Source organism: Pleurodeles waltl, chromosome 8 (assembly GCF_031143425.1).
Source record: "Pleurodeles waltl isolate 20211129_DDA chromosome 8, aPleWal1.hap1.20221129, whole genome shotgun sequence".
Taxonomy (NCBI): domain Eukaryota; kingdom Metazoa; phylum Chordata; class Amphibia; order Caudata; family Salamandridae; genus Pleurodeles; species Pleurodeles waltl.
In genome coordinates, this window is record NC_090447.1 from 71,531,663 (window position 1) to 71,554,199 (window position 22,537).

The 22,537-nt window shown below is 44.3% G+C and overlaps 1 protein-coding gene across 1 annotated transcript in view; it reads left to right on the forward strand.

The window, feature by feature from the left end:
* The window catches only part of LOC138249714 (protein sel-1 homolog 3-like), a 320,950-nt gene that overhangs the window by 164,919 nt on the left and 133,494 nt on the right, over positions 1-22,537 (forward strand). Inside the window, exons 13-15 of the mRNA XM_069203733.1 lie at positions 6,475-6,594; positions 8,815-8,955; positions 18,945-19,007. Coding sequence (XP_069059834.1) covers positions 6,475-6,594; positions 8,815-8,955; positions 18,945-19,007 — 324 coding nt within the window. The remainder of the gene's footprint in view (positions 1-6,474; positions 6,595-8,814; positions 8,956-18,944; positions 19,008-22,537) is intronic.

Sequence of the window (22,537 nt, forward strand, 5' to 3'; positions counted from 1 at the left end):
CTTCCTGGCAGCACAGTCCAGCAGTACACAGGCTCCCAGACTTCACTAAGCCAATCACGATGCTGCTGACATCAGCATGACAGCAACGTTGTGATTGGTCCGAGCAGCCTGCTCCGGCGCTCAGACAGGGAGTGGGAGCCTGCGCATGTTCTTCACCCGGCTGTGCAATACAGCTGGGTGGATAAATGCAAAGTGCGCATGTCTGTTTGACCGGCCCAAGACGGCCGACCAAACAGTCATGCGCACTTTTAGTGCACATACCTCTCTTTCTCAAGTCCAGCCCTTCCCCACCCTAACCTGATTCGCAATGAAAAATAAAATGATAGTAACATTGTGTTATTATCAATTTATTTTTCCTTTTTCTACTGTTCAGAGTGGTAGGGCGATACTCCTTCGCCTTAGCAGATGACTCGCTGCTGCTTAATAATCCAGTGAGTTTATCATTTTCCTGATGAATACATCTCTGGGGTCACAGCTTGAAGGTCTGTTAAACTAAATAGAGTGAAATTTAGGCCAGGTGTTCATGGCCAATATAATTTATTTATCCTACAATAGTCAAGACTTTGTAGTTCTTCTTCAGCAGAAACAGGAATGTTGGAGGATGAAGATGTGATTCAACCATTCCACAGGAAAGGATTGTAGATTGACCTGTTGTTCCTTGTGAACATCACTAGAACTAATGTGTACATTTTAATTTGTAGTGACTAGTTGCAATATTGTCTTAGATCATTCTTCTGGAGGAACAATTTCAGATGGAGGTATATAGGTCAGTCGTCTTATTCCAAAGGGAGTTGAAGTTTTATAGAAATATGGACTAGCATCACAACGGGAACTGAGTTGTCATAAAGTCAATCATTTCCTGAACAATTTATTTTGTCTTGTGAATAATATACTGTATAATTTGTAGTCTCATTCTTGTAGAATTGGACTACCTTATATTCATTGTGAGAACTTGGAAAGTAGTGAAAGAATGGGAATCCGAGTCTTTGATGTAATGGCATACGAGGCTATCAATTTTCTTGGTTCATTCCTAGTGTAGGATCTTGTAGCCAGTGCTCTCAGTAAGAAGACAGGGGGTCGGGAGAACAAACAAAGTTTCAGTACGTTTAATGATATAAGGACCATGTTCCAATAGTAGCGGAGTGATGGATGTGTGGTGTTAGGGCCATATGTATGAACACATTTTTCCATAGGCACAGAATAGGTAATACTGTTTGATACATCTGGCCCATAGTTCATGAGGGTGACTCTGATGAGTTATTTATCATAGATGGAAGAATTGGTAGGGTTTTTGTCAATGCTAGTCACACTGATCTGACATTCAGTTTTATGTGCATTGGGCTGGTGATGGTAGAAACAGGGACGGACTTCAAAGCAATGTTTATAGCATTAAAATGTGATCTTTTTATGTATTTTGTTACTTGTTGTGCAAAAAGATGGTGCATGGAATTTGTGGGCAAATTTCAGTATTAATCTGACATCTTTCAGTTTTCTTTGAAAATTAACAGGGGTTATCTGAGCCATGAAAAGCAAGAAGAGTTTTACTCAGTAGTTGAAGAGCGAGAAGGGGGGCAATAAAGCAAGAAACTGGAACAGTGTGAGATGAGCTCAGAAATCCTGAATGTACATTCTGTATTTTCAGCACTGCACTGCAAATATTTGCTCTTTTCCTTGTAATTGCTTCACAGTTTCACATTTGAAGTTAGGAAGAGCATTGCTCGACTGGGTTCCAGAGTCCAAGCTAGCAGTACCGACTGGATTTGCAAATGAATCCAAAGGATTAGAGGGGCGTTGTAAATCAAGATCTGCTGGGCGGGGTGGGGTGGGGAGAAAGGTGGTTGAGGTGGGTGTTGAATATAAGGAGTGGCTGTATGATGCATGAGAGAGAGGTTAGAGGTGATAGAGATGACATTAGGCTCAGCTGCATTGGTGGAAGATATTGACCGAAGAGCATGTCAGCGGCATGATCCACAGGCAATGTAGAGTCATTTAAGATGAGGAATTAAACTTGCCGGACTGAGGTGGGAAGAGCTGTTGGACATGAGAGGAGAAGAGAGTTTGATTTCTGCAGATTGAAACAATATCTTCTTTGTTGTATATTCTTAGTTGACTATCACAACTTTGGTCATGGAACCCAGAGGCAGAGATCTTTCTACCAAAAAAAGGGGTGTTTACAACTACTTGATATGTTGAACACATTTGCTTAAAGTGGTAATCCAGGGGACATGTCACATGGAGGTTGGGCTTATTTTCCTAGATTTAGAGTGATGGTATGTATCCACTATTAGCTATACGGAGTTAGACCAAGGGACTTTATGTTTGAAATTCCTTAATGCATTTATAGAGACAGCAGGGAAATATTTTAATTTGTGTGGTGTTGTCTGAATCTGCTAGAGTGACTTTGTAAAGATTGGAGTAGTTTTAGAGTTGAAGGTCGTGGCGGGGAGTAATGGCTAGGACACTCTCAATGAAGGGTGGAAGAAGTCTAGGGAGGCAGTTTTTCTTCTGTATGCTAAAATAATATTGATGTGCCATAAAATTTGCATGGCAGGTTTGTAACATGGAGTAAAAACATTATGTTGGAATACAACCTCAGGAGAAACTGGGTCGCAAAAGCAATTTATATGCCCATAACAAAAATGTGTCAGTTTAGGAGAGAATACGTCTACACCCTTGAAGACAGAAAATAAAGACTTTTCTACAACTAGCCTCCCACCAAAAAGGCTTGCTTTCTTGACTTACCGGTAGTACCATATTATTGGGTCCTCTGACGAGTGTGCCTTTTTTGGTTTACGTTGAAGGATATCACACTAAGGGGCATGTTTAAGAGCACCTAGCTCCATTCCAATGCCACATTAACATCATTTTTTTACACTGATGTGGGGTTAGAAGGCCAAAAATGCTGCGCCATATTTACAAAGTTGCGCAATGCATGCATTGTGCCACTTTAAAACTCCTGCGCTACATTATGCCTGCGCCAGGCATAATGTATGCAAAGGGGGCATTCCCCCGTTAGAGGGGCCAAAAAAAATGGCACAAAGAAATCTAAGCGATTTCCTTGTTCCATTTTTTTGGCAGTTTTAATGCCTGCTCTGAGCAGCCATTAAAATGAGGCTTCCATTGGTTGCAATGGGCCTCTGGGTGCTTTGAAGGATTAGCGTCAGAATTTTTAATGTGAATCCTGCAAAGCGCCAGACTAGCATAAAAAATTCTGACGCAGGTCCCCTAACTACCACCATGGTGCACCGTATTTTAAATATGGCTCACACATGGTGGCATTAGGGGGGGCGCTAAGGGGCGTAAGAAAAGTGGTGCTGCACTGTTTGCAGCTCAATTGTTCTTAAATAGGCCCCTAAGATGCATAAGAAAAACACCATAGTATAATTATTGTATTTCTATTGTATGGTAATTGGTTAATAAATCTCCTGCCACCTCCATCAGAGTCAGTACCCCAAAACTTATATTATATATATATATATATATATATATATATATATATATATATATATATATATATATATATATATGTATTACCACTCTGTTTCAGTCCGTACTTCTCTCAGTGAAACAACGAGCCACACAAGCCAGCGGGTATTGCAGACAAATACCTTTATTCCACCGCCAGATAACACGTTTCATCCAGCACGGTCTTGATCACATGACCGGGGAGTACATTACATTCAAGTTGTATAGTAGCGTCCTAGCGTGTGTCAGATTAAACAATGAAAACATACTCTAGTGCAAACAGTTAACACATAGATCCGAATAGAAATAAAATTAGAAATAAAAATAGAAACAAAAAAAATTATTCTTTGCATAATAACATTTTATGTTTCACATTCATCCTGCAATATCTTTCTTGGTCCCAATTCTCCTAGAGTTACAAGTGATTATCCATGTATATCATCAGACCTACACATCCTAAGCTGCACATTCATAGGTCGTCATCACCCACAATTGAGGCTCCAAGTAGCCAGGTCTCAGCATAAAAGTAAGTCACAATAAGACGATGCATCCACCCATGGATTTCACGCAGTCCCAAATTTACGAAAGCTTGTAAACCTGGGATTGCATGAAATCGCTACACTTTCCAGAGGATGGCATAACGAGGAGAAAAATATTTTTCTCCTCGTTATATCCTCTTTCTATGTGTACTGAAAACTGCAGCACACACAGAAAGAGGAAAATGACTCGAGAGAAGGTATCCTTTCCTCAACAAAAACAATTTTACTTGCCACGCCGGCACCCTTGCACAACGGTGCAAGGGTGCCTGGGTTGGCTCTAGGCTGCCTGAAGTGCACCAGTGCAAGGAGAGAAAATAAATTCACCATATCTTTGTAAATATGAAGCATTTCTGCCCTCTCTTTTCCATGCAATGCAGCGCAGAAACTTTGCCCTGCGTGGAGTGAACTTTTAGTAAATATGCCCCTATAACTCGTAGCCGAATGTAACTTTCTTGTATGAGTTATAGTTTCTAACTGCTGAAATTCGATGGTTTTATGAATGTAATGCCTAACTATAACTTCCCAGTAACCTTTGTTTTTTCAGAGAATTTCAGTTTAAAAAAAAAAGCAAAGTAACATATATTTACCACACATTAATTCAACCACCGCAGCACACTGCCTCTGACCGTGTGCAGCAGTGGTTGGATGCAGGGCCTGGCCTACAGCCAAACCCCCTGCATGCCCCAAACTCCACAACGCGCAGGGCTTTTGGTTGTGCTCGCCGGGGGTTGGTGTGTGAGTGGGTATATTTGGTTTCATTGGGTTTGGGATCTGCTGATTCACACAGATTTGCACTGGAGGTCGAGCTGAGCACCACAGTGGATCCGCCGATCTACTGATCGGCCAACAAAAAAAAATTGTGCAACTTTTTGCCCATGAGGGGTCCCTCAGAAACGCCTCCATGGGTCAGTTGCCTCTAACCTAATCCCTTATGTCAGTATTCATGTTTTTATTCCCTCCCTCCCCAGTCAAGCTGATAAACAAAATAGCAGTTGCAGCTTTTCTCTCAGGTTGCACCAAGCAATCAGGGCCTTGCTTTAGCCCCCCCGATCCTCAGAACCCCCGGGATCAGTGTCCCTAGCTATGCAAAATTGTATTTCTTTAATAGCTCCAAAACTACTGAACAGATTTGCACCAAACAAAAAGAGCTCTTTTGGGACAAATATCTAGGTTTCTGCCAAATGTGTTGTAAATCCGTTCAGCGGTTTGGGCTGTAGTCATGTTTAAAATGCAAAATCCCCATAGACTTTGCATGGGGAAAAAACTTTTTAAGACCGCTCCTTTTCTCGACCCCTGCTTGAAGAATCACCCCAAAACTTTCCACACAGCAGCTAAAGAGATTGGAAAACTGTTTTTCAAAATTTCCTGAACATTTGACAACCGGCGTCAACGTTATTAGCAAAAAAAAACTGCTCTGTCTATGGGAAAAGTTGGTCCTAACTATAACTACCTACTTGCTATAACTGCTGAATTTCTATGTTTTTGTACAGCCTAACTATGACATCCCTGCAATCTTTGTTTTGTTCAATGACAAAAAATATAGCTATGTGTGTGTGTGTGTGTGTATACACACACACACACACACACACACACACACAGACGGATAGATAGATGCAAGGTACTCAATATAACCATTTAGTTATCAAAAAGAAATTAAAGAAATCCTGCTAGGATACATGATGGATTTGTGTCATCATATAAATCTCCCCTAAATCCAAGATTTATGGGATATCTCTTCTTTATGTATGTGGGTTGTGGCTATGACGTCCAGGAAAGAGAAATGTGTTGGCACTTGAGGGTCATCTTTCTTGAACCTTTAGAAATGACATTATGGCAAAGAAAAATACTACAAATTCTGCTAATGTAAAATGTAAAAGTAGAAAATATATATGCAGCACATATCAGCCATGTCTATATATAGGGCTTCACATCTGTTACCATTGTGGCCGCTCTTGTTCTAAAAGCTGCTCATATGGATTATTACAAATGCATTAGTACCGTTATTTAGCTGGATTCCAAAAACAGCAGATGATTAAGTCAAAAGCATCATCTATCATCATTAGAAGGCACCTCTCTGCACAGTTGAGAAGGATGTTCTTGGCATTAGATGTTCAATTGTGGCACATGGGCTGCCAAGAAGCTACTGAATATGTGTTATGTACAATGCCCTCCTGTTGCCTTATTTACAGTGATGTAAGAATGATTTATACATTGAATTGTGATATCCATGCTTAGTCTGTCACAAAATGTTCTGTGTTTAATAAGTTTATGATTTGTTAGATTGGCACTATCACTTGTGGGTGTTTTCAAGTTTAGGTTATAGAATATCTGCAATGGATAGCTAATTCTTTATGCATTGTGTTCATTGCCTCAGTGCAGGTATGGGTAGGTTGGGAAGAATTATATCTTACATATTAGTTTCCATGTATTGCTCTATTTCTAAGTTAATTCAATCTTAGTTCTCCTTCAGGCATATGTGGAGTCCATCCGTCTGATCGATGATGATGTCCTGAAACAGCAAACGAAGGAGAATGAGGACCTCTTCTTATGGCTGAGATACCAGGCCAGACAGGGTGTCTCTGCAGCGCATGTAAGAAATCTGGTAGAGTTAGCTGGCTATGCTATGCATGTATAATGTAAATATTAATGCATTCAGGTGCCCATAAAAGAACAGATGGACAAGGGTGAGGTTTTGTTCCTAATACACAGATTCAGGAGGATTTTACTCTGGCACATGGTCTGTTAGTGTTCCGAAGTTCTACCTGAATGATGGACATTCTGTATTCCCAAATTCAGGGTGAGGGAGGAAGGGCCGGCTTTAGGGTGGAGCGGACCTGGAGGGAGGGCACTGACCTTGGGGGAGATGCTTCGTTTACCAATAACTTATGATTGAAAAGCACCTGCTTCAGAGTTCCTTGTGCATCCAGCTTTCAGGCAGAAATAAGTGTCAAGATAACTTTTGTGATTAATCTTCCTACTAGAGAGAGAGAGAGATCAGAGATTTGTGTAGTGGCAGTTTTTACTTGCCATAAAGTAGCGCAGAGAGTTAATATGCCTGCTGCAAAGAACAGATCTGTATTTTATGTGGATAGCTGAGTGGATTAGTGAAGCCAGCCTCTATAAGCGCTTTAAAAACAAATGATATGTATGTGAGAGAGGGGCTGTGGAAAGATCAGGGGCGCTTTTGCTGGGTGGTAGTCATAGAGTCCAAATAGGAGGTCACTGGGGAGGCACCAAAAAAGATTGTCACATGGGTGCCTCCAGCGCTAAAGTCTGTCCTAGAGGAAGGGTGGTTGGGTGGTTATTTGTAGTCGGTCCACCAGCAACAGTTAATGTAACAATTGCAAACTCATACATTCATAGTATTTACCAACACTTTTCAGAAGTTTACTACCATGGGAAGTCACTCAGCTTTACTCTGCACAAAAGCATGAATAAGTGATTTTCCAGCGTGGAAATGTGGAGGGACAATGTCCAAAATTAATAGGGATGTACTGGAAGAGTTACTCCTAGGAAAAACGAACTAAAAATTAGTATGCAAATTCACTTTGTATTGCATATCTGCCTGAGGAATTGCATATATGAGTATATATTTAAGTACTGAAAATCTTCAAGTGTTGCAGACATCCAAAATCACTTCCATCTTTGTAAGTTTCCAAAGAGTGATAAATATTTCCCAAACCTAATAGTAATTATACAGGTGCTAATTTCAGGATTTTTTCGGTCAGTGAATTCCGCGATTAGTGATTTATACTTGAAGTCGCTGCTCATGAAGTGCTCTCAACTTTAGTACGCAGGATAGCTAGACCAGAGGGCAACATATTGATATGACCAAAATACCTTTATATGGTGATCTGGTGAGACTGTTGCAGTCCAAGTGAAGTCTTTTGAATTCAGGGATGTACTTAGGTGGAAGTGATCAATATGTGAAGATTTGAGGACGGCCATGAAATTAAATTCACCAAAATGACATTGGTAGGGGAAGTAACATCATGCATCCCTTGGCCACTTATATCATTACGGAATTGAACCTTTGTCCCACCCTTAGCCCTGAAGCTTCTTTGTATTTGCTGCTGAGGGACTAAGTCGTCAAACTCAGATCCATGTTTACTTATTCTTTCTCCACTGCTTTCATAACCCTTAAGGTCAGGTGGACAAAGTCTGTGCAAGGGTGCCCTAATATAGTCACATGTAACAGATGTTACCCCGTCTAGCCCTAAATGACATTTATAATAATGGATTCCATAACTGGAAGAGTGAATAATTTGCTTCGGTATGAATCTCTGTGAAGGCAGAAAGGAAATGCTCCTTAGTTGGAGGGCTGTCCAAGGCCTGTAGATAGGTTGACATATTTTGTAAAGATTTAGATCCAAATTTTAGATTTGGAGTGTCATAATTTTCTGTATCAAGCAGGACATGTCCTTAGCTTAGTTTCAAGTTATAGAAGTGACTGAACAGGTAAGCAGGCAAACCACTGATGTGATGAAGGGACGTCAAAGCAGTTTTTTAGCTCATGTGCTATCTTTTATCTTTTATCAGATTAGATAATATGACTATTTGAGAATATTTAGCGGGATTAGGTGTTAGTAAGGTGTTACGTATGAGATGAATGTAGCTTTCCTAATGAGACCCATCCTTATGTTACTCCAACCTATTCATGTGGTATTGGTTACTTCACATTTATTGGGCCCTCAATGCCAGCCTAAGTCTGTATTTAGTAGTACAATATGGCCTTCCTCCCTACCTACACTGAACACATACTGGTTGCAGCTGTTAGTCCAAGAGTTACTTGTATTATGTCATTTTTCAGCACGCAGTCAGCAGGATGCTGTTCTGGGGTCAGCAGGGCATCTCTTCCAACCTCAAGGCAGCTGTGAAGTTTTATGAGAGGGGTGCGACGAAGCTGAAGGATCCCGTTCTCATGTACGATTACGGAGTGGTTCTGCTGCGGGTGAGCACTTGCCTTGACTGTGGATGCTATTCGGTGTGGACCTTCTCTTTGAATCCTGTCCCATGGCCATCATGTAAACTCGTTTTTCAAAGATTTGTCCTTTGTTCAAATGACACAGGATATGCTTTGTGAATCTGAGAGATAACGATATATAAAGTGTTGGATCATGACTAGGATAATATTTTTGGGCACCACCGTGAGAATGTGCTTCTGTGTTCTGATACATAATTTGATGATTACATTTAGTCAGTTGCAATTTTATATAGTTATACATATTGGCCCATATTGAAGGATGAATCACTTAGAAACATCTGCATTGGTCTGTAGCAATTTTACAAGCTTCTCTTTACAATGCAATGCACGTGATTTGAGATTTGAGCTTTACAATTATTCTATTTTATTCACAATGGAGGACTGGATAAGATAACTGTGAGAAACTGGGGCTGATTGCAGAGGCCCCCTAACTTTTTGCCCCCATTTTCCACTTTATGCTGGTGTTTTCCTGACTCTGCTGGTGCCCTGGGTACTGCTAACCAGTCCCAGGGCCTGTGCTCTGTGTAAAATGGATATGCAAATTAGGCTAATTATAATTGGCTAAGTTAACCTACCTATAAGTCCCTAGTATATGGTAGGGCATGTAGGTTTAGGGACCACAGCATAGGTGGTGCACACCTAGGTGCATTGCTGAGGTGCCCAGTGTCATTTTAAAAGTAAGCCTGCCTTGCTGGCTGCTTTTAAATTAAAGTTATATGCAAATTCGACTTTGGAATTAAAGGTACTTCCAAAGTCTTAAACTACCTTATTTTTACATATAAGTCACCCCTAAGGTGTGCCCTATGTGCCCCTAGGGCTGGGTGCCATGTAACTATAAGCAGGGACTTTATAAAAATAGATTTATAAGCCCTGGTGAGGTAAAAACAGCCAAATTCGTTTTTCCCTCATTGAAGTAAATGGCCTTCATAGGCTAGAATGGGCAGACTTTATTTTAAATTTTAAAGTCTCCTTAAATGTTACATACCAAGAATTTGGTATCAAATTGATTGTTATAATAAATCCCACAACTTCCAGTTGTTGGATTTAATATAACTAGTGCAGGTAAAAAGTTTAGACTTTACCTAAAAAGTTGCCAATTTCAGCTCTGCATTGTTTTTGCTCCTGTGCTCTGATTGGCCAGCCTGCAGCAGCTTCTGCCAGGCTACTTTAATGAGGTGTGAAGTGGCCTGACTTCACACAAAGGAATGTGCTTGGGGGAGAGAATCTCCCCTCAGCAGATGGGGAAGCAGGAAGGGGGAGGGCTGCCAAACTGGTCTTCAAAGGCAGAGAAGGACATCTGGAGCACCCAGCAACACCCCCACATCCTGCAACCCCAGACAGCTAGGTGCCCCCTTGATTAGATTAGGAGAGGGCAGGAGAGGGGTGTGTTTATGATTTTTAGCCACACCAGTGGGTGGGCTCAGCCAGATCTCTCCTCTAAAAATCAGATTTATCCATTTTGGATTTTTAGAGACTGTTGCCTTCTGGGATGGATTTTTGCCACACTTCCCAGGAAGTGGTCATCACAGGGGGACGACCCTGTCCCTGATTGGAGGACCAGGGCCCCCCTGCTTTTCACCCAGGAGCAAGGATAAAACTGGCAGACCTGCACCCATGCCTCAGATCCCCACCAAATTTCAAGAAGAAAGAACTACAAGAAGAAGAAGGACTGCCCTGCTGGACCCCTGGCCTGCACCTGGACCCTGCACTCAGAAAAACTGCACCAGCTGCACACTTGGGCTTCACCACAAGAAGGACTTTGCCTGGCTTCCACTGGTTCAAGGAGGGACTCCCTGTTTGCTACAGGTGAAAAATTGCTAACCAGAGTCCCCTGCACCAACTCCTGAAAAAGTGACCAGCTGACCACTGTGCAGTGGCCAAAAAGGAGTTTGCGCCAGGTGTATTCTGGGAGTTGAAGTCCGCACTTCCCAAGGACCATCACAGAACTTCTGGACCCTTGGGGTGAGCTGTGGACCCCAAAAGAACCTTAAAAGAACATCTGGGTGAAGCCCCAGAAGTTTGGAAAAGATTGGAGAATTTTTGGAAAAAAGCTCCATAAAGTGACCGACCCGACGCGGAAATTCTAGCCGGCTTGCCTCAACCGCGACCCGGCCTGACTTCGTGGTTCGTCCCGGTAAAGAAAAACATCCGAAAAAGAGACTAAGTCCGAACGTAAAAAGTTGACCGGGACCTTCCAGCCATCGTATCCGAGAAGGGCTCCACGGACGTCGGATCAAGATCCAGGTTTACCCCGGTCGAAGGATTTTCATCTCGAAAAAACGACTAAGTCCGAAGGTAAAAATCACCACCGAGGAAACCGACTTCGCGTATCCGGACAAGGGCTCCAGGAGGTCGGATCCAACTGGCAGGTTCGTCCCGGTGAAGAAAAACTTCAAAATAAAGACTAAGTCAGAAGGTAACTTTTTAACCGAGGCTTCCCGCGACCTGTAGCCGAGCAGGGCTCCATCGCGGTCGGCCTGAAAGTTTGACTTTGTCCCGGTCCTGGTGCAACCAGATGACCCGATTGGCGCTTTTTGTTTCTATGCGCTAGAAAATAATAATACTTTAAAAATTCATATCTCCGGTTCCCCTGAACCGATTTTAATCGTTTTTGTGTCATTTTAAAGATAAAAATATAAGCTATTTTTATAAATTGGTTTTGGATTTTTAAACTGTTTCCTGTGTTTTATTTAATTACTGTTGTGTGATATTTGAATGCTTTACACTTTGTCTCCTAAGTTAAGCCTTGACGCTCGATGCCAAGCTACCAAGGGTAGAGCTGGGATTAATTTACTGAGACCTAACTGTACTTTTGTGGAGGTTTGTGGCTTGTTGCTAGGTGTAGGTACCTACCTGCCCTACCAATAACCCATTTTCCAACATAATTGGTGGCAGCGGTGGGATCCTGTACTTGTGTTCAATATCACGTTACAGTTTTAGATAAAACAAATTAAAAATCCTTTAAATTGTCCTAGTGCAAAAATTGTTTTTAATTTTTAATTTTAATTTTTTTTTTTTAATTAATTTGGATTAATTTCAATTATTGAATTTTTGTAATTTTTTCTAAATTCTTGTTTCCAATTTTTGCAAAAAGTTTTTGTTGACACAAAACTAGGGAACCATGGAGCTTGATCTGGCTAGCCTACCCACACTGACAGTAGTCCAGCTTAGGGGGTTGTGTATTGAGAGAGGGTTGCCTGCAACCCCTGATCTCAGGAAGCAAATCCTGATTAAATCCCTGACAGCATGGGCTGAGGCCCAAGATGTAGAGACAGAGGAAGCTCCAGAGGGGGAAGAAAAAGAGGAAGATGCTAACTCTAACCACTCAGGGGAGGGAAGGCATCAGACCCCAAGTGAGGAAGAGGAGGAACGGTCCTCACTGGATACAGTCACTAGGGGCAGACCCAAAGCTAGTGGTAGGAAGAGGGTCCTTTCAGGAGGAGAGAACCCATCCATCAGGGAAAGAGAGCTGGAAGCCCAGCTAGCCTACATAGCTTTGGAAGCAGAGAAGCTGGCCCTAGAAAAGAAAAAGTGGGCATACAAAGAGAAAAGAGATGGAAGCAGCGATAAAGAAGCTGAGGTGTCCATGGGTGGGGGAGTTTGCCCCAGATTACCCAAGGGGGTGGTTCCTGCTTATGTAGAGGGGGATGACATAGATAAGTGGCTAGGGGCCTTTGAGAGGGCACTCCAAATGAGAAGGGTTAAGCCTCAATACTGGGGTTCCCTTTTGTGGGAGTTGGTCCCCAACTCAGGGAGGGATAGGCTTCTGACCTTAAGGGGGGAGGAAGCAGATTCATACCCTAGTATGAAGAGGTGCTTAGTCAAGAAGTTTGGTCTGACCCCAGAGCAATATAGAATGAAGTTCAGGGACACCCAGAAGGTCAGTACCCAGTCTTGGGTTGACTTTGTGGACACCTCACTAAAGGCACTAGAGGGCTGGATTATTGGCAACAAAGTAAATACTTATGAGGGGTTATACAATCTGATCATGAGAGAGCACATCTTGACCAATTGTATCCAAGAAAGGTTACGCCAGCATCTAGTGGACTCTAAGCTGACCAACCCTAGAGAGCTAGGGGAGGCAGCTGATGAGTGGTTGAGAACCAGGGTGGTTGTCAAGTCCCAGGGGGGAGACTCCAAGAAGGGGGGGACAGGTCCCCAAAAACCTAAGGAGGGAGGTGGTAAGCCCACCACAGAGACTCCCTCTGTACCCCAGAACCCTAAGAAGGAGGAGAGTAAATCCCACTCCCACTCTGACATGCAGAGACAGGGAGACCCAGGGTTAAAAAAGCTCTTGGACAGTAGGGCTTGCTTTGACTGTCAGCAGACAGGTCACTTCAGAGGAGATGCAGCCTGTCCAAAGAAGGTGGTTAGCACTGGGCTGTCCAGTGTAGCCATAGAGGAGGATTCCTCAGATGATGAAGTCCTCCTAGCGTTGTGCTGGGAGACAGGACCAGATGGTAAGCTGGTGATCCCTGAGGGTGGGAGTAGGCACTTCCACCACATTCAAGTGAATGGGATCCCTACCACTGGCCTGAGAGACACCTGTGCCAGTCACACTGTAGTGAGTGACCGGTTAGTGACCCCAGACATGTATGTCCCAGGAAAGACAAAGAAAGTCAGGATAGCCACAGGGGAGGTCACCTCCAAACCTGTAGCCATAGTGCCCCTAGAGAGGGAGGGTATCCTTGACTGGATTAGGGTGGTAGTCAGTGCTGACCTCCCCCTAGATTGTATCCTGGGCAATGACCTCCCAGAGGTGAGTCTGGTCACAGATGGGGTGGTCGCCCAGGGCGCCCCCCCAACCCAAAGTCCTGGGGAGTCAGTCCCTACAGTTAGGAGACAGGGGTCCCCAAGAAAAGGAAAGAAGAAAAGGAAGGGTAGGTCACTCTTAAAGAGAGTTCCAGGGAGCCAAGGGCCCTCTGCCCCAGTAAGGGGGGAGCCCAGAGTTGGCACTGGTGAGGCCTCCCCTGACCCCAAGGAAGTCCTGAGTAGTCAGGCAGCTGTCCAGATGCAAGGTGTTGCCCCTGCACTGACAGAAGGGAGAGTGGAAGGAGGGTGTCTGCCACAGGAGGTGGTAGCCCCCCACTCAAGACAGCAAGAGGGGTGCCAGGACCCCAAAGATGCCCCTAAAGCAGCTCAGCCACCTGTCAGTGGAGAGCTTAGGGTGTGGTTCTGGGTACTGACAGCTGTCAGTAGCCTCTGCTGGGTGCTAGCCTTCCTGGCAGCACTGTACTTGGCCTGGGAGGCAGACCCCAGGGCCAATAGCAAAGTAGGCCCCCTGACCCTATTGGTCATGGTGGGGTTGCTCAAGTGTTGGGTGACCTCTTTAGGTAAGCTAGGTGTTGCCCTAGCAAAGTTTGGAGTAGGGGAGGTGGGCACCTCACTACCCAAGTTGGCAGAGAGAGAGGAGGAAAACCCCCCTAGAGGGAAGTTTCAGTTTGAGTTGGGTCCTTTTACTGTTGGGATGGCTTCACTACCCAGAGGGAGTGACCCTGACAGGAGGATATAAGGCAGAGTAGGCCCTGCAAAGGGACAGCCAGTTTTCTTCACTGTCTTCCTCGCCTAACAAGCCAGGAAGACTCTCCCAGGATTGGGCTGAGTCTCCTGGGCGTGTGGGCTGGGGGGGGGTTGTGTGAGAAACTGGGGCTGATTGCAGAGGCCCCCTAACTTTTTGCCCCCATTTTCCACTTTATGCTGGTGTTTTCCTGACTCTGCTGGTGCCCTGGGTACTGCTAACCAGTCCCAGGGCCTGTGCTCTGTGTAAAATGGATATGCAAATTAGGCTAATTATAATTGGCTAAGTTAACCTACCTATAAGTCCCTAGTATATGGTAGGGCATGTAGGTTTAGGGACCACAGCATAGGTGGTGCACACCTAGGTGCATTGCTGAGGTGCCCAGTGTCATTTTAAAAGTAAGCCTGCCTTGCTGGCTGCTTTTAAATTAAAGTTATATGCAAATTCGACTTTGGAATTAAAGGTACTTCCAAAGTCTTAAACTACCTTATTTTTACATATAAGTCACCCCTAAGGTGTGCCCTATGTGCCCCTAGGGCTGGGTGCCATGTAACTATAAGCAGGGACTTTATAAAAATAGATTTATAAGCCCTGGTGAGGTAAAAACAGCCAAATTCGTTTTTCCCTCATTGAAGTAAATGGCCTTCATAGGCTAGAATGGGCAGACTTTATTTTAAATTTTAAAGTCTCCTTAAATGTTACATACCAAGAATTTGGTATCAAATTGATTGTTATAATAAATCCCACAACTTCCAGTTGTTGGATTTAATATAACTAGTGCAGGTAAAAAGTTTAGACTTTACCTAAAAAGTTGCCAATTTCAGCTCTGCATTGTTTTTGCTCCTGTGCTCTGATTGGCCAGCCTGCAGCAGCTTCTGCCAGGCTACTTTAATGAGGTGTGAAGTGGCCTGACTTCACACAAAGGAATGTGCTTGGGGGAGAGAATCTCCCCTCAGCAGATGGGGAAGCAGGAAGGGGGAGGGCTGCCAAACTGGTCTTCAAAGGCAGAGAAGGACATCTGGAGCACCCAGCAACACCCCCACATCCTGCAACCCCAGACAGCTAGGTGCCCCCTTGATTAGATTAGGAGAGGGCAGGAGAGGGGTGTGTTTATGATTTTTAGCCACACCAGTGGGTGGGCTCAGCCAGATCTCTCCTCTAAAAATCAGATTCATCCATTTTGGATTTTTAGAGACTGTTGCCTTCTGGGATGGATTTTTGCCACACTTCCCAGGAAGTGGTCATCACAGGGGGACGACCCTGTCCCTGATTGGAGGACCAGGGCCCCCCTGCTTTTCACCCAGGAGCAAGGATAAAACTGGCAGACCTGCACCCACGCCTCAGATCCCCACCAAATTTCAAGAAGAAAGAACTACAAGAAGAAGAAGGACTGCCCTGCTGGACCCCTGGCCTGCACCTGGACCCTGCACTCAGAAAAACTGCACCAGCTGCACACTTGGGCTTCACCACAAGAAGGACTTTGCCTGGCTTCCACTGGTTCAAGGAGGGACTCCCTGTTTGCTACAGGTGAAAAATTGCTAACCAGAGTCCCCTGTACCAACTCCTGAAAAAGTGACCAGCTGACCACTGTGCAGTGGCCAAAAAGGAGTTTGCGCCAGGTGTATTCTGGGAGTTGAAGTCCGCACTTCCCAAGGACCATCACAGAACTTCTGGACCCTTGGGGTGAGCTGTGGACCCCAAAAGAACCTTAAAAGAACATCTGGGTGAAGCCCCAGAAGTTTGGAAAAGATTGGAGAATTTTTGGAAAAAAGCTCCATAAAGTGACCGACCCGACGCGGAAATTCTAGCCGGCTTGCCTCAACCGCGACCCGGCCTGACTTCGTGGTTCGTCCCGGTAAAGAAAAACATCCGAAAAAGAGACTAAGTCCGAACGTAAAAAGTTGACCGGGACCTTCCAGCCATCGTATCCGAGAAGGGCTCCACGGACGTCGGATCAAGATCCAGGTTTACCCCGGTCGAAGGATTTTCATCTCGAAAAAACGACTAAGTCCGAAGGTAAAAATCACCACCGAGGAAACCGACTTCGCGTATCCGGACAAGGGCTCCAGGAGGTCGGATCCAACTGGCAGGTTCGTCCCGGTGAAGAAAAACTTCAAAATAAAGACTAAGTCAGAAGGTAACTTTTTAACCGAGGCTTCCCGCGACCTGTAGCCGAGCAGGGCTCCATCGCGGTCGGCCTGAAAGTTTGACTTTGTCCCGGTCCTGGTGCAACCAGATGACCCGATTGGCGCTTTTTGTTTCTATGCGCTAGAAAATAATAATACTTTAAAAATTCATATCTCCGGTTCCCCTGAACCGATTTTAATCGTTTTTGTGTCATTTTAAAGATAAAAATATAAGCTATTTTTATAAATTGGTTTTGGATTTTTAAACTGTTTCCTGTGTTTTATTTAATTACTGTTGTGTGATATTTGAATGCTTTACACTTTGTCTCCTAAGTTAAGCCTTGACGCTCGATGCCAAGCTACCAAGGGTAGAGCTGGGATTAATTTACTGAGACCTAACTGTACTTTTGTGGAGGTTTGTGGCTTGTTGCTAGGTGTAGGTACCTACCTGCCCTACCAATAACCCATTTTCCAACAATAACTATTTAAAACTAAGAATGTGTCTCGGTGGCAGTATAGTTTGGGATATTATCAATTAATCTGATGTTTATACAGTCAGATCTGTTATCTTAGTTGACACCAGCTGGCACCATTGCTTCCAGGCTTGGCAATGGCCCAAGGATTAAATGGCCAAACCTTGAAGTGAAGATGTTCATTGGTGCTGTACTGATCTCCTCAATCCCATAAGCATAGTCCTATGGAAATTGTGTATTCCCTCTGGTTTTACAAGTAAATAGCGCAAAAGAAGCACCCGGGTGACCTCCTTGTCCAACATCCGTTGATCCTTTGATCCTTGTTAGCAACCTGAGTTCTTGCAAAATGTATAGTATCAACATATTTTACACTTAATACATCTACCAAGATATGTCTTGCAAGGATAAAAATGCCACAGCCTTGAAGGCTTACCCAACTTTAAGCAAGGTTTCCAGGGCAGGAATGTCTGCGGCCCTCTCAGCCCTTGACACGCTCCATGTTAGTATGCTGTTTATACATAGCACTAAGATAACTGTCCACTTTTTAGCATCTGGCTAGAGATGGTTGTAGCTGTTTGTTGGCACCCTGATGAGGTTCATACTACTGACCCACAGCATGGTGTTCACATTGTTTAATTAATATCATTATGTAACGGGTGAAGCAGACGTATGTTCTGCTTCACTATTTTGCATGAATAGAACAATGGTGGCACAATGTCTCTTACTGTATGTTACAGAGAGGTCAGCAGCTTTGGTATTGATCATGCTTGCTTACTGTTATGTAATTAGTGAGTGGTTTCATGTGCAATTGATTAGACATGGGGCCCAATTCACACAGTTAAACCTAAACCTGAAGTCTAAGTTTAGATTTAAAGTTTAAGTGTAGACCTGAAGCTTCAGGGCCCAATGCACAAAGGTGAACTTAGACCTGAAGTCTAAGTTTAGATGTGAAGTCTATGTTTAGACCTGAAGTCTGAGTTTACCTTTGTGAATCAGGCCCTTAGACTTCAGGTCCAAACCTAGACTTCAGGTCTAAGTTTTCCTTTGTGAATCAGACCTTTAGACTTCAGGTCTAAACTGAGACTTCAGGTCCAAACTTAGACTTTAGGTCTAAGTTTTCCTTTGTAAATTGGGCCCAAGATGTCTTACATTTTATCACTCACTCAGATGCACAATGCCTCGTGTTGCCATCCAGAGAGAGGGTCGAAGGGTTATTTGATAGGTATTTTTTTCGTATGGTGGTTCTGCATTGCTTTTTTCCAAATTTCTTTGCTAAAATATGCGGTTAGACGTCAGAACCATTCAACAGGTATGAGCATTTTTTAACTAGTTCACAAAAGGCCCGCTTCACAAGGATTTTGTCTGTACCTAATTTTGTATTACTCCTGAAGTCCAGAAGTAAGCCTACAGTAAATTACAAGTACTCCTTACTTACTCCTGAAATTCATGAGTAAGCCATGAGTAATACCAGAGTAAAGCACACCTACTCATGTACCAATTTTTGAGAATCAGACCCAAAGAGCGATTTATAGGGTTTTGTTGGCTTCCATTCGTCTCATGTTCCTCCTAGCAGAAAGCAGTGGTTTAATCCTTTCTGAGTGCCTTGTCCTATCTTGGTAGTATTTAAAAGGGGCTTTACATGATCGAAACTTTTGTAAAATAAAAACTAGATTGCTTTGGCTTTTGTCCTTTGGCAACAATCTCCATTCTCTTTAAATATACTCTGCATTATTTATTTAACTATCAGTCATCATACAGTAAGAAACGCTTCCTGTAGTGTCTATTTAAGGATCATGAAATGTGATGGTCAGTAATGAACACATTGTGTTATTGTTAAAGGGTCAAGGTGTGAAACAAGACATCCCCAAAGCACTGACGTTCATTAAAGAGTCTGCAGAGAAGGTAAGATTTGGAATCCTAAGAATGGAAACATATCAGAAATGCAGACTCATTCTTTGTTTCATGAGTAACCTTGTCTTTTTTGTTCTCATATATGTGTAGTGAAACCTCTAGGAATGCCTGTATATATTTAATATTTATATTTCTCATGTTCTGTAATGAACTAAAAATTTCATCAAAGAACTTTAAGGCAAATTGTCATTTTAAAGGAATTGTCAGAATCTAGATCATGTCATGGTCTTCATTGGTCAACCACAGAATAGCCTTGTTGATACTGTCCATTGGATGCAGTTATCCAGTGCCTTGTCCATGAGCACAGGTACACATGGAGAGATGGATCTGAGGGATGATGAGCTCTGGATAAGCACCACTTCACTCTACAAAATCAGACTAATCATCATCAAATTAAGCAGGCATTGACATAGCTGTTGGCATAGACCGAGCTTTTGGCTTTGCCAATGCTGTTTTATTTTTTGCATGAGAATGCATGCGCCATGATACATGTGCAATTGTAGGCAATTGTTTTTCTATTAAAGAAAAACAATTCCAAGATGGCCGCTGCTGTGCGCATCACAGCGCCTCTGCATGAGTACCAAGTACAGCTGTGTTAGGACGCAAAATTAAACGGTAAATAAAAGTAAAAGAAGTGCAGGTGAGAGCGTTAAAAGAAAGCAAGCAACTCATTAGCTATCAGCAAAACCCAGACCCTTGTAGAAATAAAAATATATATAGAAAACAGGCAGCAGGATGAAGAGTGGATGGGAGCAGGATGGGTAGCATGGAGTGTTGGAAAGTGAGGGGAGTGAATAGGAAGAGTACAGGGGTGGAAGGACAGGAACAAGCAGGGGAGAGAGCAAGGAACCACATGCGTTCTCACGGAGTACTAAATACAAATCAAGCATTAGCAAAGCCAGTATGTCTGGCCTGGTGGAATGTGCTATTCTTTATTATTATTAATTTTTGCAAGGATTTGCAACATCCAAAGACAATTTTGGCACAAAAAATAAAGTAGTGGCCAAAAGCTCAGGTACACCAGCCACACACTGCAGTGCTCTCCTTTTCTGGTGTAATCAGGCAAAATGCAGTCACCCGCAGGGCAACAGAGCCAACGGACATCCACGGCAGCTTCAACTCCTCGACCCCCACGACCACCACAGCCACCACTAACCCCTACGCACCCAGCTGCACCAACCTCTTGCTCTCCTGGACCCACACTAACAACGAGGACACCACCAATACCATGAGCACCATCCACTCCGGATCACCCTCTGAACCCTGCCCCCACCATGTCTGCAACAAAGCAAGCCACATCATCGCCCCCCAACTCCGTATGATCATCAACAGCTTCTCGAGGCCGCCACCTTCCCGGAGAGTTGGAAACATGCTGAAGTCAACGCTCTGCTAAAAAAAAACAAAGCAGACTCTGGAGACCTCAAGAACTACCGGCCCATCTCCCTCCTTCCCTTCCCGGCGAAGGTCATTGAGAAGATCGTCAACGGCCAACTGACCCTCTTCCTGGAGGACAACAACATGCTAGACATCTCCAAATCCAGATTCCGTAAGAACCACAGCACGAGACCGCACTCATCGCCGCAACCGACGACATCAGGACCATGCTCTACAAAGGCGAAACCGCTGCCCTCATCCTCCTAGACCTCTCGGCAGCCTTCAACACCGTCTGTCACCACACCCGCCGCACACGTCTCTATGACACTGGGATCCGCCACAAGGCCCTGGACTGGATTACATCCTTCCTCTCCGGTAGAACTCAGAGAGTCCACCTCCCTCCTTTCCTGTCTGAAGCCATCAAGACCATCTGCGGCGTTCCCAAAGGATCCTCTCTCAGCCCAACTCTTTTTAACATCTACATGGCTCCGCTCACCAACATCTCCCGATCTCACAGCCTCAACATCGTCTCCTACGCAGACGACACCCAGCTGATCCTCTCACTCACCAAGGACCCCTCCACTGCAAAGACCAATCTCCACGACGGACTGCATGCCATCGCCAACCGGATGTAGAAGAGCTGCCTCAAACTGAACTCGGACAAGACTGAGATCCTCATCCTTGGCTCCAACCGCTCTGCATGGGATGACTCCTTGTGGCCAGCCTCCCTAGGAAATGCACCAACTCCCACCACCCACGCACGCAGCCTAGGTTTCATCCTAGACTCATCGCTCACCATGACTCAGCAAGTCAACGTCGTCTCATCTTCTTGCTTCAACACCCTCCACATGCTTCGCAAGCCCTTCAGATGCATCCCCATCGAAACCAGAAGGATGATCACCCACGCCCTCGTCAGCAGCAGACTGGACTACGGCAATGCACTCTACGCGGGAACAACGGCCAAGCTCCAGAAGAAACTGCAACATATACAGAACGCCTCTGCACGCCTCATCCTCAACATCCCATGCCACGACCACATCTCAGCCCACCTCAGAGACCTACACTGGCTCCCCGTCAACAAGAGGATCACCTTCAAACTCCTCATCCAAGCCCACAAAGCTCTCCACAACGCAGACCCTGCCTACCTCAACGAGCGACTCACCTTCCACGCCGCCCATCCGCCAACTCCGCTCTGCCAACCTCACCCTCGCCACCCCCCGTATCCATCGAACTACAGACGGCAGCAAATCCTTTTCCCACCTCGCCGCCAAAACCTGGAACTCCCTCCCTGTCCACCTACGACAGACCCAGGACCTCCTGACCTTCAGGAAACGCCTCAAGACCTGGTTATTCTAGCAGTAGCAACCCTTCTCCCCACCCCGCGCCTTGAGACCCTAATGGGTGAGTAGCACGCTTTACAAGTGATTGATTGATTGATTGATGGATGAAATGTTCTGATCTCTTCCTCTATATCAGTGGTTCCCAACCTTTTGACATCTGTGGACCCCCACTTTATCATTATTGGTAACTGGGGACCCCCAGTGAATCATTATCGGAATCCGGGGACCCCCTACTGAGTCATTACTGAAAGCTGAGGACCTAATCTATTAATATTATTTAATTTTCTAATCAGTCGCGGGCCCCCTGAGGAGGCTTCGCAGACCTCCAGGGGTCCCCGGACCACAAGTTGGGACCCAGTGCTCTATATCTATACTATATGTGATGCTGCACGGAAGCCCAATGTAATGGTACTTGAATAGACTAATAGAAGAAGAGGTCTGATAGAAGCACTTGTACATATGGAAATTGGGCTTTGAAACTCATGCAATAGCTTCTGTAAAGTACATTTATGAAGATGAAACAGATTTGTTCCAAAATACTTTATTACCAGCTACTACATTTAAAAGCAACACAATTTATCTCATGGTTTGTAGCCTGGACAAAGTGTCAGTGTTCTCTGTTATAGATATAGATGTCTGTGGGTGTTGGAAATTGAGTTGCTGGTTGATGGGAGTGAAGCCCTACTCAAGCAGCAACCACAACTTCTGCTAAGGTGAAGTAACAAGCAAACCCCAAACTAAACTGCGCTCAACCCTCTAGTAGCTTGGCACATGAACAATCAGGCTTAAATTACAGGCACTGTATAA